General features: G+C 56.4%; 1 protein-coding gene across 1 annotated transcript; it reads right to left on the minus strand.

The window, feature by feature from the left end:
• Positions 1–10,049: 10,049 nt before the first annotated feature.
• Cbx4 (chromobox 4) lies at positions 10,050–15,793 on the minus strand. The gene is made up of 5 exons (XM_055592238.1): positions 15,574–15,793; positions 15,248–15,291; positions 14,090–14,155; positions 12,108–12,174; positions 10,050–11,893 (listed from the first exon to the last, which is right to left on the minus strand). Exons 1-5 carry the CDS (start codon positions 15,640–15,642, stop codon positions 10,484–10,486), a joined length of 1,656 nt encoding a protein of 551 aa, XP_055448213.1. The 5' UTR covers positions 15,643–15,793; the 3' UTR covers positions 10,050–10,483.
• Between the last annotated feature and the right edge of the window lie 951 nt (positions 15,794–16,744).

Consider the following 16,744-nt stretch of genomic DNA (forward strand, 5'->3'; position numbering starts at 1 on the left):
AGGAAGAGGAAGAGGAAGAGGAAGAGGAAGAAGAAGAAGAAGAAGAAGAAGAAGAAGAAGAAGAAGAAGAAGAAATCTCAACTGAATATTTTGCTAACTCATAGAAATGATGCAAAACTGGTAAAAAGAACTTCTGTATATTGTTGTTTTGTTTTTGAGGTGTTAGAGAGCCATTTCAGGGCCTTGCGCTTCCTAGACAAATACTCCACTACTGAGCTATACTCAGTGTTTGGTTTTTCTTTTATAATTGTAGTGTTTGTGTGTGTGTGTGTGTGTGTGTGTGTGTGTGTGTGTGTGTGAGTGTTTGCTTGATGCATGTGTATGGACACATGGGCCACGCATGTGTGAGGTCAGAGGACAACTTTGTAGCATCAGTTTTCTCCTTCTGCCTTTATGTGAGTTCCAGGGACCGAACTCAGGTCTGCAGATTGCTATGTCGTTTTGGTTACTGTTCCATTGCCGTGGGGAGACGCCATGGCTGATGCAAGGAAAGCACTTAACGGGGGGCTCGTTCATAGTTTCAGGGGGCTCATCCATTCTCGTCAGATGTGAAGAAGACAAGCATCACTCTGGAACCAGCTGAGAGCTCACCCACAGGCAGCCAGCAGAGTCACTGAGCCTAGCATGGGCTTCTGAAAGCTCAAAGCTCACCCCCAGAGGCACATCCCCAACAAGACCACACCTCCTAATCCTTCCCAAACAGTTCCACCAACTGGGGACCAAGCATGTAAAATATGAGCCTATGTGGGCCATTCTCATACATGGCTCCCACACATACATTCTCACCATACATGGCAAATGTCTTTGCCCACTTAGATAGCTCATTGGCCCCAGTGTGCGTTTTTGGTCGTGCGGTCACTGTGTGACACCATCTGTCTTCAGTTGAGTACTTTTACGATCTTTTCCTCCTAGTTGTTTCTAAGCTCAGAGCATTCTCCTAGGGGACCACGGTACAACTATTAGAATCTAGCTGTTTGCATGCACCCCAGCTACCCCAGTTCATGTTTAAAACATGTCAGCTTCCTTAGGAGCATCCTGTGCTGTTAGTTCGGGCCTTCTGGTCCCAGAGCCAGCCCCGGATATGAGAATACCTGCTCTTTCTGCTGGGCAGAGCCTTGCTCACTCCGTCTTTCTCCCACTGTTCAAGGCCTCCCTGCCTTTGCAGCCTCTTCACTCCTGGCAGGAAGCCTGCTGCAGTGGCATGCCCTTCTCTGTGATTATCACCGGGAGGCTCAGTCTCTTGGACTCTTCCTTCTCCCCACCTTGTTGCAGCCTTTGGACCCCCTGCCTGGCCTGCTTTTGTTTCTTTCCTGTTTCTACCTCTCTCTTTCTGTTGGAATTACACACTACTTCTTGTCCTAGCTTCCCCAACCCATTGTCCCTCCACCTCTTTTTAAAAAAAAAATTATGATATTTTTATTTATATGGTGTGTGTGTGTGTGTGTGTGTGTGTGTGTGTGTGTGTGTGTGTGTGATATCCATGAGAACAACTTGTAGGAGCCTTCCACCAAGTTGGACATAGGTATCAACCTCAGGTCTTCAGGCTTAGCAGCAAGCACCTTTAGCCACTTAGCCATCTCACCAGCCCTCCCTCTCCCTTCTCCCCTAACCTCCTGTCTCTCTTCTCTCCTCCCTCTCCTCTAATCCCCTCACCCTTATCTCCCCTCTTCCTTCTCTTTCCCTGCCCATACTCTGAACACTGCCTCCTCTCTCCTCTCTCTTTTTGTCTCATTATCTCACTTTCCAGTTTTTCTCTAAAATACGCCCTACCAAAGGCCAAGGGTCACTTAGACAGAGCCTCAGGACAAGACAACAGTCATTAATACATTCTCTTGGTTTGTACCTCTTTCTTGTGAGGAATCAAAGGGAAATGCAAAGCTATCTATAACAACGGGGCTTTGGTGGTGTCACACCTGCAAAGGCTGCAAAGGCTGGGGCCTCACCCCCGGCACAGGCTTTGGGGAGAGGCCCTCTCCCCATACCCAGCTGTCAGTGGGCCACCCATAGATGTTCTCTCTCTCACCAGAGGGTACACAGACCCCAACCCCCCCCCAGGCTGAGGCTGAGACTCTCTGTCATTGGTCAGGCAGGACTGAGCAAACACTGCATTTCTGTGAAAGCCAACCAACCAACTTAAGACTCCGAGGTCAGCAGGTTCTCTCTGCCTCAAGGAACAGGACCCACAGTGGTCTTCTCCCCAACTTGGTGCTCACTAGATTCGAAGAAGCCCAGACCTTTGCGTCTGCTCTCTAGGTTCAGCACAAAACTACAATCCAGAGAATCCAGACCACAGTACTGTCCAGGAAATGTGGTCTTACTCCCCACCATGACACTGGGGTTTGAGAGATCATTAGAGGGAGTGAAGTGTGCTTTACGCTGGGACCCAGACAGCTCCTTGTACACAGAGAATGACCTCTGGGGTGATATTCATAGTTCACCTTGAAGTGGACTCTGGTTTTGAGGAGCCTCAGTTTCCCCATCTGTACTCTCTAAACTTCACCATCACTGTCAGTGGGCTGGCCCTTCCCCATTGTCGGCACAGGCGGCCTCATCTACCCTCCACAAAGCTGTTCTTGCTCTGGCCTGCTTGGGAATACCATGATTATTCCTGTGTTTGTGTGTGTTTCTCTCCTGGACCAGCCTTGGGGACTTTCCACCCTTCCTGTTCCTCTGCAGACATTTGTTTTCATCTGTGGAACGAGACATCATCAAGGACAGCGCTGAGCAAGAGACAAAGAAAAGAGGCATTCCTGGCCACCCAGCTAGTCCTTCCTGCTGGCCTAGGACTGGGTAGCCTCAGTTCCACAGCAGTAGGGGGTTAGCAGGGAACAGCCTGAGGCCAGGGTACCCTCTTCTCTGCCTTTTTGGGTGACATGGCTCAAGAAATGTAAAAGCCACAAAGGCCAGGAAAACTCAACACCCAGTCTCTCTTTTTTTGCAGCTGAGCAATCCAGGGACCAGGCAAGGGGCACAATGGCCTCTGCAATGTCAGAGCAGAGACCAAATCCCAAGGCTTTCAGCTTCCAATTTGCTGCATCTTCATCCGTCTCCCTTGGCTTCCCAGCTTGCAAGCTGGATAATTCTCATCCCCAGACCTGTTGGCAGGCCAGAGGAATAACTCACGTGAATCAAAAGCAATTTGCAAACATAAATAATTTTCAGTGCCAGGAGAGGAGCCGGCGGGAAGATGCATGGCAGGCGGAGGTGAACACAGCTGGTCTGGAGTCTCCTTCAGCCTGCAGGGTCCTTCCTCTGCCCTTTCCAGCTTTGGTGGGAGGTGGGGGCAGAGCAGCATAAACAAAGCAGGAAATAGCTATCCACACTGAATGCTTCTATGCTGTCCACAGGAGGGGCTCCTCCCTACCGTCAGCCTTTTCATGTGTTTTTTCTTTCTTTCTTTCTTTTCTAGTCCTACCATCTCTGGAGGCTTCAAGAAGGAGTGGATGGTCGTCGGCACACTTAGGAATCCGAGGCTTCCTCCTCCAAGGCTGCAGTTCCCTTTGTCCTCAACCCACAGCAGCACACAGCCTGAGAGAGTGGAGGGAACACCATTATTTGTGGACCTGATTTGCTCGCAGCATCCTCTTCCAAGGGAATTGCACACCACGGCTGTTCTTCAGCTTGGAGCCTGCTTCAGGGATCTGAGCTGACAGCACAGGAACGTTCTCTGACTGTGGAGAGCTGTTTGCTTCTGTCTTTAGGACAGGATGGCCCACCCTGCCCTGACAGTGAGTGGCACAGCCTCTCTTCAGAGGCTTCAAAGATAGCAGAAGTGAAGGTGGAAACAAGCGTAGTTTTGGAAGGCCCAGAGCATTAAACACAGCTTTCCAAAGCCCACCCCAAGAGGCTGTCTGAAGCAGAGAGAAACAATGAGAAACCAGACACCATGGAATTAGTGAAGAATTTCTCAGATGAAACAGGAAAGGGAGGAAATCCAGGGAGGTTTACAGGGCACCTGGCGCAGGTTGAAAGGCTGGGAGTGGGGGAGTGTTTGGTGACATTAAGCCCCATGACGTGGTGCATTTGAAAGGGTCCTCCACCAGGGGGGGGGGGGGGGGGAAGGAGAGAAGTTCTAGTGCAGCTAGTGCCGATGTCACCCTCCTTCAGCCCTGAAAGAACACACAGGTGCACACATGCACACACGCACGCACGCACACACGCACGCACGCTGGCTCATCATTCTAGAACATACTTCAGTAATGCCAGCTCCCTGCCCCAATCTAGGTGTGGAAACATGCAGACAGTTGCAGCTACAGCGCAGCGGGCTCCGTGTTTCAGGCCCTGTGCGCACAGCTCAGTGTGCTCACCTGAGAACACAAGAGTGTGCGTGCGCATGTGCAGAGAGGGGTGGGGGAGGACGTCCTTCAACCTGGGTCACACATCCAAACTGCCTCCGTAAGGATGACTTGGCTGCCCTGCTGTGTGGAAATTAAACCACGGCTCCTCTTGCATCTTTCTCCAGGATTATCCTTAGGGTCTGTTTCCCTAAATTCAATTACTACATAATTACCTGGAGCCTCAAGAAATCCTCACAAACCACTCAGGTGGAGTGACGGGGTGGTGGGACCCAGAGCAGCTGAGCACAGCATGTGCCTGGTGGGGAAGAGACGGGCCTGGTGTCTTTGGGGAGCTGAGCTGCCCGAACCAGGGCTCCTGGGCCCTTGCTCAGGTGCTGTTAACGTCTGAGGCCCTGTCACAAAAGCATGTGGAACCTGACACACATAGACACATCCTTGAGGTGTCAGACTCTAAGGGCTCCTGTTAATAGCTGTGTACAAGGACTGGAGAGAAGGCTCAGCAGCCAAGATCGCCTACCACTCCTGCAGAGGTCCTGAGTTTGATTACCAGCACCCAACGTGGGTAGCTCACAATTGCTTATAATTCCAGGCCCAGGGACTCTGATGGATCTAGCCTTGGCAAACATATGCACTGAAGTACACACAGAGACACACACAAATAAAAATAAACTTTTTTTTTTTTTTAAAGAGCTACATACAAAGGGCTTGGGGTATAGCTCAATTGTTACAGTGCTCACACAAAACCCTGAGTCTCACCCCCAGCACATGTGATGGCCTGTGCCTGTAACGCCAACATTTGAGAGACAGAGACAGGAGGATCAGAACTCAACAGAAGTTTAAGGACACCCTTAGCTATAACATGAGTTTGAAGCTCCATGTGAAGAGAAAGCAGCAGCATGAAAATACCCGGAGTGACATACAGACTCTCTAAGAGCTTCAAGCCTCCTTAGCAGGGGTTCTCATCCTTGAGGGTCAGATGATACCTTCTGAGGGATCACCTAAGACCATCGGAAAACACAGATATTTACACTACAATTCATAACAGAAGAAAAATTACAGTTATGAAATAGCAACAAAAGTATCTTTTTTTTTTTTTTCCAGTTAGGGTTTCTCTGTGTAGCCTAGGCTGTCCTGGACTCTCTTTGTAGATGAGGCTGGCCTCAAACTCACAGAGGTTCACCTGCCTCTGCCTCCCTGAGTGCTGCTCCCGGAGATACCTGTAGGTTAGCATGTGCAGCTGCCGGTGAGTCATGGGCAGAGGCGGCAGGTCGACAGTGAATGGAGCTCCTAGGGCAAGAGCCATGTTGGAATAATCTACAACTTCAGAAGGGTGATGGGGCCCACACCTGCCTTTGAAGTGCCTGCTGACAGACTCTGGGAGAAAGAGAACAGGACTGTGGAGAACAGGTGTAGATCGCGGACTCTTACCCTCTGCCTGGCTCCTGGACTTGGGACAGGTTAGCCACCAAGCTTTCATATTACCTGCAGAGCAGTGACAAAAGCCACTTCAGGGACATGAAGAAATAATAATCCCCTTAATGCACACGGCTTGTATGATGCTACCAATATTAACTTATCACTTACTGTGGGGGAAAGGGACAGGGGGAGCGGAGGGGTGGGTTTCTGAACCAGTGGCCACAGGAAGAACATAATTTGTTTCAAAGAATAACAGTCTTCAGTAGGGATTTCCTCTTTAGAGTCTTCACCTCAGACACACAGCAAGCGCTGTCACAGGACCACAGAATCCACTCTCTCCAAGACACAAGAGGTCTAGGATAGGTTTGCTGTGGGACCCTCATCCTAACTCTGCAGCCACGGTATCATTCACAGCCATCCTCCCAGGAGGACTGAGGTGCCTGGGACATCAGCATTCCACCTGAAGGGAACAGGGACCAAGGACAGAGCTGAGGGGTGCAGCTTAGAGGGGAAGCGGCCTAGGAGGTGACATCTCTATTCATCTGTCGCTTGGTTAAGCCAGAGCAGCAGGCCGGAAACTGTTGAGAGACTTCGAATTTGGCATTGAGTATTTTGGCTCGGCCATCTTTTCGGCCACCAGAAAAAGGCCCGGGAAGGTAAAGAGTTTTGGGTAAAGGCAGTAGGCGCAACAACTAGGTACTTTCTGTCTTCTTGAATGTCCTAGACATTTGGTGACAAAGTAGCTAATCTGGCCCTACCCAGGGTCTTCATCTTAGAGTGTCACACACATGCTCAGAGTTCCCACTTCACCCCCAATCACAGCTGAGGGCCACTTGACTACACATTCAAGGTCATTATCATAAGCACCCGTACAGAACTGGAGCCTTACAGGCCCCTGTGCCTCCCTACTGAGATGTCCCTGTGGGTAGGGGCTGACACAGTGACCATCTGGGACTGAAAGTGTTTCCAGATTGGTCTAGGGTACTCAGCTAAATTTCAGTTTCACCTAAAATAGCGCAACACTTTTCTTGGCTTTAGAAATATGTCTCAAATATTTCATGGGACATATATGTGCTAAATATTATTCATTGTAGAGATGGGGCTGTAGTTCAGACTTCTTGCTTAGCAGGCAAGAAGTCCCGGGTTTGGTTCCCAGCGCTGCCTAAAGCCAGGCATGATGGGCATGCCTATGATCTCAGCTTTCAAGAAGTCGAAGGAGGAGGAACAGAATGGCAGAGTCATCCTCTGCCGTGTGTGTGTGTGTGTGTGTGTGTGTGTGTATGTGTGTGTGTGTGTTACTCAGCAGTTGCAAGCACCGACTGATGTCTTAGAGGACCAGGTTGGGATTCTAGCACCCACCGGCAGCTTGCAACCCTCTGTAACTTCAGTTCTGGTGTCCTCTTCTGACCTCTGCAGGCACCAGGCCCAGAGGTGGTGAACACCCACACATAAAAGAAAAAGAAACACACCTTTAAAAATACCCGTTTATTTATTTACATACATATGCTACTCAGATTGGACTGAGAACCCTAGAGTTTTATTTGCTTGGCCTGACGACGCTGGACCCAAACCATGCTGGATCTGTGGGATGCCCCCAGCTTGTGTGTCCAGGGACGAATGTGGCTCTTCTGGAAGTGAGCTGAGAGAGCCAGACCAGTCAGGCTGGCTGCAGGCAGGAGGCTTCAGAAATACCCTTCGCTCTTGCCTGTGTGTTTGGCTTAACCCCACAAGAATGGCTCATTTGGAGAGGAAAAAGACATCTGAGTGTGCAGAATGCAAAGCTGGCCTTCTCTCCCTGGAATCTGAACTCTCCCCCTCAGAGCAAGAGAGAGTTTGCAACCAACTGCTTATAAAGTGCTGGTCAGAGACCATCCCCGTGTGCACAGCTGGGCCTTCTGAACCCTCCCTGCCTGGATCCCTCTTGTAGGAGGAACTCTGTTTTCGTTTCTTGGAAGTGTCCTCTAAGACCAGCACCAAGGGTTCAGAGTGCAGACTGCTAGGGGCCTCTCTATGCAGGACTGGGATCAGCCAGTTTGGTTCCAGAACTGACACAAGAATTAGGCAATGCCCATCAGGACCTCAAACCTGTGTCACAGACAGCTGTCCTTCTGGGGACCAAATAGACCATGATGTTTAGATGGCACATGGGACATCTAAGGAACTCAGTAAATGACAAGCCCTGTCCCTTCTGGGACAGAGGGGTTCTTCACCATAGGCCTGGACACCTTACCTGCTCCCTCGGACCTCCGCCCTGTTTACCTTCTGACTGGGCACCAGGTCTGCCCAGGTCACCTCGCAGGCCCTGCACCCATACCCAGCTTTCAAGGCGTCAGGGCACCTGCACACTAGGGTCCCTCCTTGTCTTCTAAGAGTGCCTTCTTCTGACTCTTCCTCCCTTCTCCCCAGACTTGGCAGAATAGCGGCCACCTCAGGGGCTGGACTGAACTCTCCAGGCTCTACCTCTGCAGATCTGATCAGGAGTGCCTTCGAATCCGGGGTTTTCAGTTCTCATGAACTGGAAAAGCAGGGGCTGAGGTTGCTGCCTGGCACGGGCCTTTGTGCACCAGCCGGTGAAGGACAGGCCCAATTCTAGCGCTGAGCAGGCGGGTTGCCAGAAGCAAGATCAGCCTCCTCCGCTCCCAGGGTGGCAAAGGGCGTTCTTTACACAGAGGGGAGGGGTTTAACCCACTCTGAAGGGGGCTCCCAGGGACGGGGTAGTGGGAGGGACCATCCACAAAAGCCGGGCCTACAAACTCCCAAAGGCTTTTTTTTTTAAAAGCGGTTCCCTTCCCTTCCCTCCTCCCCTCCCCTCCCCCGCCCTGCACCCCTCCCCCAGCCCCAGCCGCTGATGGCCTGCAGCCAACACTGGCCACTCCGTGAAGCCAGCCTCCCGCCCTCTAGGCCTTCTTCTCCATCTCTTCCCCAGCCTTCCCCAAACTCTGCCCATGGAACTACCTCAGCAACCCCACACACACACTCCCCCGTCCCCACCCCACCCCCACACTCTGAACCACGATGCCATCTTCCGCTCTGGTGCCACTTTAGACTCGGCCCTCGGTCCCAGCTGAAGCTTTGCAAGCAAGGAGAAACCTGGAGCTCGCTAGATTCCCCAGGCCCGAGGCCCCAGGGCCTGCTTAGCCACGGAACCAGGAGGAAGATCGCTGTGTCTGCAGAAAGCTGCCTCCGGTAGCTTCCTGGCCCCAGCCGCACCCCTAGCCTAGGGCCCGTTAACCCTTTTCTTCCCTTCTCCAACCACACCTAGCACCTCGGCCTTGTCGACACCAAGGGGACGGGCAAGCAGTGCCAGCTCACACAGCTAAGGAAGTGAGGGTGGCAAACCAGACTCAGCCGGCTCGGCACCCCCTCCCAAACCAGCCAGCAGAAGGCCTTGTCTTGTCCTGTCCGTGTGTACCCCCCAGCCCCTCCCAGCCACCACTGCACTTCATTTGCTCCAGCCATGGCCTTTGGCCTGGTGGCTTCCCGGGAGAGAGCCTGGCAGCGAAAGGGCCTCCTCCACTTGGGGGGGGGGGGCAGCAACAATGCCAGCGAGGGACAGCCCCAAAAAGTTGGGGTCCACTCCACTGGTATCTTGGCCCACAGCTAGGGGAGCTGAGAAAGTTTCTGGGACCTGGCTTGGGGGACAGGCGAGGGTCACCAGCAAGAGAAACAGGATCTAGGGAGGGGGACACACCCGCTGCTCACCCCTGCACCATTTCTCCACAACCCAGAAGCTGTGGGGTTAGCCCGCTCCGTGGGCACTGCTGGCCAGAAGCCCTGGGGAGTAGGGTGATTTTGGTAGCTCCCCCACCCTACCCTTCCAGTCTAGCACCTCAGCACCTCTTGCCAGCCTTCCAGTGGAGTTGCTGCTCTGGAGACACCAGACCCCCACAGCTTGGCTTCTGCGAAGGTTTAGCTCTGGAGAGACAGTCTCTCTCCATGTGACCTAGGCGGAAGTGGGGTGAGAGAGGAACCATCCCCCTCCCCCCAACTTCCGATATCCCCCTGAGCCCCTGAGCTAGTCTCGGACAGCAGATTGCACCTTCAACATCTCCATTTAATATTTACATTCAAGCAGGTAATGATCGGAAGCTTATAGTTCAGACATTTCTATAGCAGCAGGTTCTAGAGAGCTCTTTAGCCTTTTAAACAAACTTTTTTTTTTTTTGCACATAGAAACAACACACCCATGTATACAGTATCAAAAAATATATACCAAGGTTACTGGTGTCGCAGTTCCTGGAGAGGGAATAAAAATCAAAATACTGAATGAAGGGGAAAGAAAAGGCCAACTGAAAATAGTCTCTGATATAGAATATAACATGATCTAGAGGAAACTCCATAAATCTAGGTTTTTATATTTCAATATATAAATACCTACAAATAAATATATATATATATCAGCCCGAAGGGGGGTAGTCGGGCCTTCTGAGCTCAAACAATACATTTCAAGAATAACACCACGTACAAACTGGAGTAGAGTCAGCACTTGACAAGTCGACGGTTAAAATATAATACTATAACTCTGAGACCGCCTGGGGACTTCGGGTCAGTTCTGGTGGTCCACAGGGAGGGGCTCGGGTCTCCTATGGGGAAGGGGAGGGGGCGGGGAGACCGCAGGCACCGCGTGGAAGGAGACTGGGAGGGATGGACAGCTCAGCCGGGACCCAAGGAGTGAGCAGGGGCCTGGCCATCGCAACTGCGCTTCTTCTCCTCGGGGACCTCGGAGACCGCAGGCGCAGCGCGAGTCCCAGCGGCGCAACTCCCCCCCGCTACACCGTCACGTACTCCTTGAAAGTGACGGTGAGGCAATTCGCCGTGACGTCAGTGATAATTATATTCCCAAAGAAGGGCTTGAATTCGCTCAAGGGCTCCGCTGGCTCGTCGTGGGCCTCGGCCGGAGGCTTCTCCGCCGCGGTGGCCGGCGCCACGACGGCTGCCAGCGCCGGAGCCTCGGGCTTCACCTGGAGGGAGCTGGGAGGCTCCCCCGCGTCGCTCCGCATCTTGACACAGCGCAAGTCTATGGGCTCATCCAGGTCCGAGTCCAACAGGATGACCTCGGGCTGCGGCAGCGAGGCTGCGGTGGGGGACACGGTGGCAGGGTGCTCGGAGGCCGGGCTGCCCGGCAGGCAGGTGGGCGTGCTGATGCTGCGGGCGGTCAGCCGCTTCTTGCAGGGCTCCCGGTCGCCGTGGGTCTCGGAGAGGCAGCGCTTGCGCGCGTGGGAGAGGTTCAGCCCCACCGTGTGGTGGTGGTGGTGGTGATGGTGGTGGTGGTGGTGGTGGGCAGGTGGGTGTGAGCTCCTGGCTGGGTCCCAGGCCAACAGGTCTGGCTTGGTGGTGAGCTGCAGCGGCTGCTCACCAAAGGCCTCCTTGGTCGGGGAGAGCTTTCGAGACCCTAGGTCCTGGGGCTGCGGGTCCCCCGCCACCAGCGCCTCCTCCTCCCTGCGCTTGCCGGGCGCCTCAGCTTTCTTCTCCTCGGCACCGCTGGCTGCCTTTTTAAAAGTCCTGTCGGCCTGGGAATGGCGCTCCTCCGCAGCGCGTTTCTTGTGGCTGGGGGAGCGCGCCTCGCCCTCGGCTGCCTCGCCCGACTTGATCTTCACCGCCTGCATGCCATTCTCCATGTACTTGCTCATCACGATAACGATCCGCCCGTTCTTGTTCTTGTTCTTGACGATTTTCATCTTGCCCCCAATGCCATTGCCGGCCACCGCCTCCTTAGGCGCTGGGGTCATGCCGTTGGGAGGCCCCTTTTCCGAGCCCTTGCCCGGAGCTCCTGCCCCTCCCCCTAGGGGCTTCACCGCCCCGAGGTAGCCTTTGGCGGCAGATCCGTGGGCCCACTTGTCTGGAGGGTGGCTCTTGGAGCCCAGGTCTGGGCAGGTGGGGCTGGGTGCCTCCTTGTGGCCGCCCTGGTACTGCAGGTCGTACATTTTGGGGTCTGGCTGGTAGGGGTGGTGTTTTTTGCTGTTCAGCTGATAATAATACTTGCCGCTCTTCCCCGGTGGCGGCGGCTTGCCCGACCTCTCCTTGCTGTGTGGCTGGTACTGATGGTGCTTCTTGCTGTTGAGCTCATACTGGTGGCCTTGGCCCTTGCCCTGAGTGCCCAATTCCAGCTTGGCACGGTTGTCAGCTGAGGAGTCTTGAAGCCCAGTCAGGACATTGGAGCGGCGGGCAAAGGTGGGTACCTGAGGGGGAGGGGGGGGAAGGTTGGCCCTGTGGCATGCCCGGAACATCAGGAATGCTCCAGCTCCCACGGGCGGAAGTTGCATCCTAGGGGCTCGGGCCAGAAGTTGCAGCCATTGGGATGCCCCCCAGGAACTGTAAGTAATTTGGGAAGCAACGTTTAGGGGTTTAGGAAAGGGCTTGTGCTGGGAGGCCAGGACCAGCTCAGTTATTCACCTGCACCACCAGTGGTTTGGGCTTGGGTCCTCTCTTGCGGTATCCCATCAGCTGCTCCTGCCGTTCCCTGGGGAGGGAAGAGTTGCAAGGTTAGTGTCCTCAGTCTTCCTTTGCTACTGGAAGGAAGGAACCAGTTGAAGACAGAGAGCGGCCTATGCTGGCAGTTGGGGACCTTCCCTAAAGTCCCACGTAACACTCCCACCTCTTCTGCAGAAGGGGTCCCCTGTGTGACACGGGGTGAAAATCTCCCTCTTCCCCGCCTGCTGCGAGCCTGCCTCGATGTCCAGGAGACTGCAGCTCGGGGCCTGTGGGAGAACAGGGAAACAGGAGGTGTGTGCTGACCTCCCGGCCCCTCCTGGTCAGAAGTGTGGACACTAACCACCTCATTACGATTCAGATAGAGAGAGCCACGGGACTCCTTTTCTTAACTGGCTGGCATCAAACAGGGGACTTCGCCCTTGTTTACACATCGGCAAGTAAGCCAATTAGGGCTGGGGCTGGGGCTGCCTCTAAGGCTAGGGTCTAGGCAGGTTCTCAGCCACCTGATGAATTAGAAGTGGCACTACCCGCCGGAGAGCCAGTGGGCGGGGCGGGGCAGAGTGGCCCTCAGAAGCTCCGCCTCCTCCTCGGAAGCACAAGTCCCTTTCCACCCGGATTCCCACATTAACGCAGTTCACGGTGGGAGAGCGCCAGTCACCACCGAGTTCACCTGCTCTGGCCACCCAAAGAGTGACGGGCTGCCCCAGGCCTGCCCAGCCTCCACGAACCAGCCACCCCTCCAGAGCTTGCCAACATTCTGGATCAGAGACCCACTCTCCAGCTCCTCGGGTCGCCACCCCCATCCCGAAGCCCCCAAGCCAGCACGGGGAGTTCTGCCATGCCCTGGGGCCGGGTTGGGGTCTGATTCCAAGGTTGCGTGGCATTGCAACAGCCTGGATTATAGTTCTCCGGGGACCCATTATGCAACATGGCATCAGCCGCTGACATGGTGACAGAGTGAAGTCCCAGGTGAAGCCGGGGCAGGTTCCCCGTCCTACGCCTTGTGTCCCGGGAAAGCAATTTTAGCTCCTGGGGTCTGGCGTTTACAGTTTTAGTGGCAAATGCACCACAGGAAATACTTCAAAATCTAAGAGGGACGGAAGGCTGCAGGGTGGTGCGGCTCTGAGGACTCCTCCCCTCCTCCACGCCCTTCCCCCTCTACCCTCTACGAAACAGAGAACCACAGCCACCAGCGGTGAACCCAGCTGCAGCAGCTGCAGCGTGGCAAGCATCTGTTTGCAGGAGGATGGGCACACGCGCGCGCGCGCGCGCGCACACACACACACACACACACACACACACCCCACCCCAGGCAGGGTTCACTCACGCTCTCAGGCCAATCTCCCCCTTGATCCGATGGGGCGATCTGCCCCACCAAATACAGCAGGGAGGGCTGTGAGAGGCTCAGGGTCCAGGCAGCGTCTAGTCACTGCCACCCCCAGCTCCCCGGGCCTTGGGGTACAAGGCCTTGTCAACTTTTATCCGGCTGCCAAGAGGTTAAGTTCAGTTCCATGACGTTCGGGGCGGTTTCACAATGCCAGCTCCTTCAGAGCTGCCCCGTGAGGTGCCAGGGCCAAGCGGGCAGTGGCTGCAGGAAAGCAGCACCTGGACTCCGGGGGTGGGGCTCCCAGGCTGCCCTGGGGGCCACGGGGGTTCCGGTGCTCTTTTCCAGGGCGGCCCCCGGGGCGCCCCCGGCACTCTTCCAGCAGTTCCCCCAAATCCAAGCCTACCTTCCCCAGCCCTTCCCTGCCCCCACTCCTAAGCTGCAGCAACCGCCAAGGACATTGCTTAGAGAAGCCGAGGCCGCAGCCTTGCCCATCCGGGTTTGTTGGGGGTGGGGCTCCTGCCTGCCCCCTCCCACCCCTTCCCCTTTCCCAACTGCTGCAACTAGCCAGCTTCTCTCCTAGCCCCACCTGCGGCCAGAGCATGCTGGGGGCACTCACCTGTTCTGGAAGGCGATCAGCAGCCGGGGATCCAAGATGTTCTCCTCCGGTTCCCACGTGTTATATCTTGCAAGTGAGGGGGGGGGGGGGGGAAAGGGGAAAAAAAAAAAAAAAAAAAAAACAGGTTGGGGAATGACATAAGGCCCTATGTGGCTTCCTGAACCAAAAGCTGTGGCTATGGAGGGGAGACAGTAGGGTTTTGAAGGCCTAAGGCGGTCCTTGAGTAACCCCCCAAGTTAAAATAAACACACAAGGGCAGGAAGGAAGGGGGTGAGGAAAATGAACCTAGCAGTTTATTTGCAGTCGTCAAGAATTTTAAGCATGCTACTGTGACGTGTTCCAAGGCCACTTTCCTCTCCAGGAGCCCTTCGTGCAAGCAGTCCAAAGTCGCAGTCCCCTCCTATCCCCAGTCTCCAGCAGGGCTTCAGCCGGTCTGCACTGCACCCCTAATCCGGTAACCCACAGCCTAGCGGCCTCCCCACAACCCCTCAAGGCCCAGGAGACCGCTGTCACTGGCAAGCAAACCCCAAATACTCAGCAGTACAAAAATATGCCTCTCTCTCTCTCTCTCTCTCTGAGTGTGTGTGTGTGTGTGTGTGTGTGTGTGTGTGTGTGCCTGCGCCCGTCTCCATCCGGTGCCTTCGCATTTCAAATTAAAGAAAAAATTCCCCACCAAAAGAGCCGCAGTGACAGTCCCCAACATTTTCTGCCTTTTTTCTTCCCTACCCTGTACCACCAGGAGGGAGTACGCACACAATTGCATTTTCGTCGCTTTTTAATTTTTTTTCGGTTTTGCAATATGGAGCCGTTCGGTGGAGGGAAAGGGGAAAGGAGCCATTTTCTGCTGCACATCAGTCAGTGCCTGCGCCCTCCCTCCCTCCGCCGGCCTCCCGGGCTCGGCCCCGCGTCTCTCCAGCTCCTCGGGCTCCTTTTAGCGCATAAATTAGTGATGGCATTTCCCGGAGAGCGGAGCACAACACAGGGCGCCCGGCTCGGGCTCGGCAGCTCGGCTTCCCAGTGCCTGCCACCGACTTCCCCACCCCCTCCTCCCTCCACCCCACCTCCACCCCGCCTCCCGTCCCCCACCACCCCACCAGCTCCACGGGTCCGCCGGCCAGGGCGCCTGGTGCCGGGGCACCCGGCCCCGCCGCCACTTACTTGGGGGACCAGCCTCTCCATTTCACCAGATACTCCACTCTGCCCTGTGGGGGGGTGCGGGGGGGGGGGGGGAGGGGCCGCCGTCTGCTGCGGGGCGGGCCCCGGTGCCGCCCCCCGCCCCCCCCCCCCCCCCCCCCCCCCCCTCCCCCCGGACCCCCCCCCCCCCCCGGGGGGGGGGGGGGGGGGGGGGGGGAGACAGCACTCCATCAGCTTCCGCGGGATCCCCGGCTCCGGCCCGCAGCCTCCCCACCCCCTCCGCGCCTCTCGCTCGCGGCTCCCGCCGCCGCTCCCGCGCCTCGGCGCCGCCACCCGCGCGCCACCCCTACCTTGCGGATCCGCTTCTTCTCGATGCTCTCCACCGCGAAGACGTGCTCGCCAACAGCTGGCAGCTCCATGGCCGAAGCCGAGCGCGCAGGGGCGCGAGCGGCCGGCGCGGCTGCAGACACCGCTGGCTCCCGCCGGCGCCCGACGCGGTCCCGCGCGGGGACCTCGCCACACGCACTGCCCCCGCCGCCGCCGCTCGCCCCTCCGCAGCCCGGCCGCCGCCGCCGCCGCCGCCGCCCGCACCCGCCCGCTCTCCGCCCGCGCTCGCTCAGACAACTGAGCCCGGGCCGCCGCGGCACGAGAACTCATGCAAATCCCGGACGTCAGCGGGCGGGGCCTCGCAGGGCCCAGCTCGGCGTCAGGGGGCGGGCCGCGCCTCGGATTGGTGCAGCCCGGCCTACCGGAGGGCCCCGGCCTGGGCGGCAGGGGAGGAGGAGGAGGGCGCGGGAGGAGGCTGGGGAGGAGGAGGAGGGCGCGCGGAGGTGCAGGGGAGGGATCTGCGAGCTGGGAAAGTGAGCTGCGGCCGCGGACCAGAGGTGTGTCCGCCTGGGCGGCCAGGGTAGGCACCTTGGCTGGGCCCGCGCCGAGCCGCAGCCGTAGACTCGGACCTCTCCCGACCCCACCCTCGGCTGCCGTTTCTCCCGCGGCCCGGGGATCCCTGCTGGGGGCCACGGAGGCATCCGCCACACTTTCCAGTTGCTCCCAACTACGTCCGTCCGGAGGGGCTCTGGAAGCACAGGGGACTGTCCGGCAGGGGGCGGAATCGAGGCAGGGGTAGATTACGCCCCCACCCTTGGTGCCCACCGCCTCGCCCCGCCCCGCCGGGCTCCCGGCATTTAGGAAGGCGAGGTAGGGAGAGAAAGGGTGAGAAGACTGAGGACTTGGAGGAGGCAAGGAGCACGGAGAGGCGAAGGCCAGGACAAAGGAGCAGCTGGCCCGGGGCATTAGCACTCAAGATCCTCAGCAGAAAGGGGCTCTGAATCCGATCCCACCCAAGATTCTAAACGGTCCCTAATTTACACTTGGCCTATTCATTCGCGGGGAAGGGGCAGTTTTTAGCAAGTCCCCGAGTGTAAGGGGCTTGGAAGACAGGGGGGGAGGGGAAGGGAGGGAGAGAGAGACTGCCGGGAGGTCCAAGGGGCCTTCTCTTGGGGGTTCATGGAAGAGTCTCAA

This window comes from Psammomys obesus, unplaced genomic scaffold, assembly GCF_907164565.1.
Source record: "Psammomys obesus unplaced genomic scaffold, mPsaObe1.curated_primary_1811, whole genome shotgun sequence".
NCBI lineage: Eukaryota > Metazoa > Chordata > Mammalia > Rodentia > Muridae > Psammomys > Psammomys obesus.

Bases quoted from the DNA above. Each gene is read 5' to 3' on its own strand.
- Cbx4 (XM_055592238.1), bottom strand. From the start codon at position 15,642: ATGGAGCTGCCAGCTGTTGGCGAGCACGTCTTCGCGGTGGAGAGCATC. The intron at 15,292-15,573 runs GTAGGGGTGGCG...ACCCCCCCACAG, and splicing joins AGAAGAAGCGGATCCGCAAG to GGCAGAGTGGAGTATCTGGT. The intron at 11,894-12,107 runs GTGAATAACTGA...CCTCCCCCTCAG, and splicing joins CCAAACCACTGGTGGTGCAG to GTACCCACCTTTGCCCGCCG.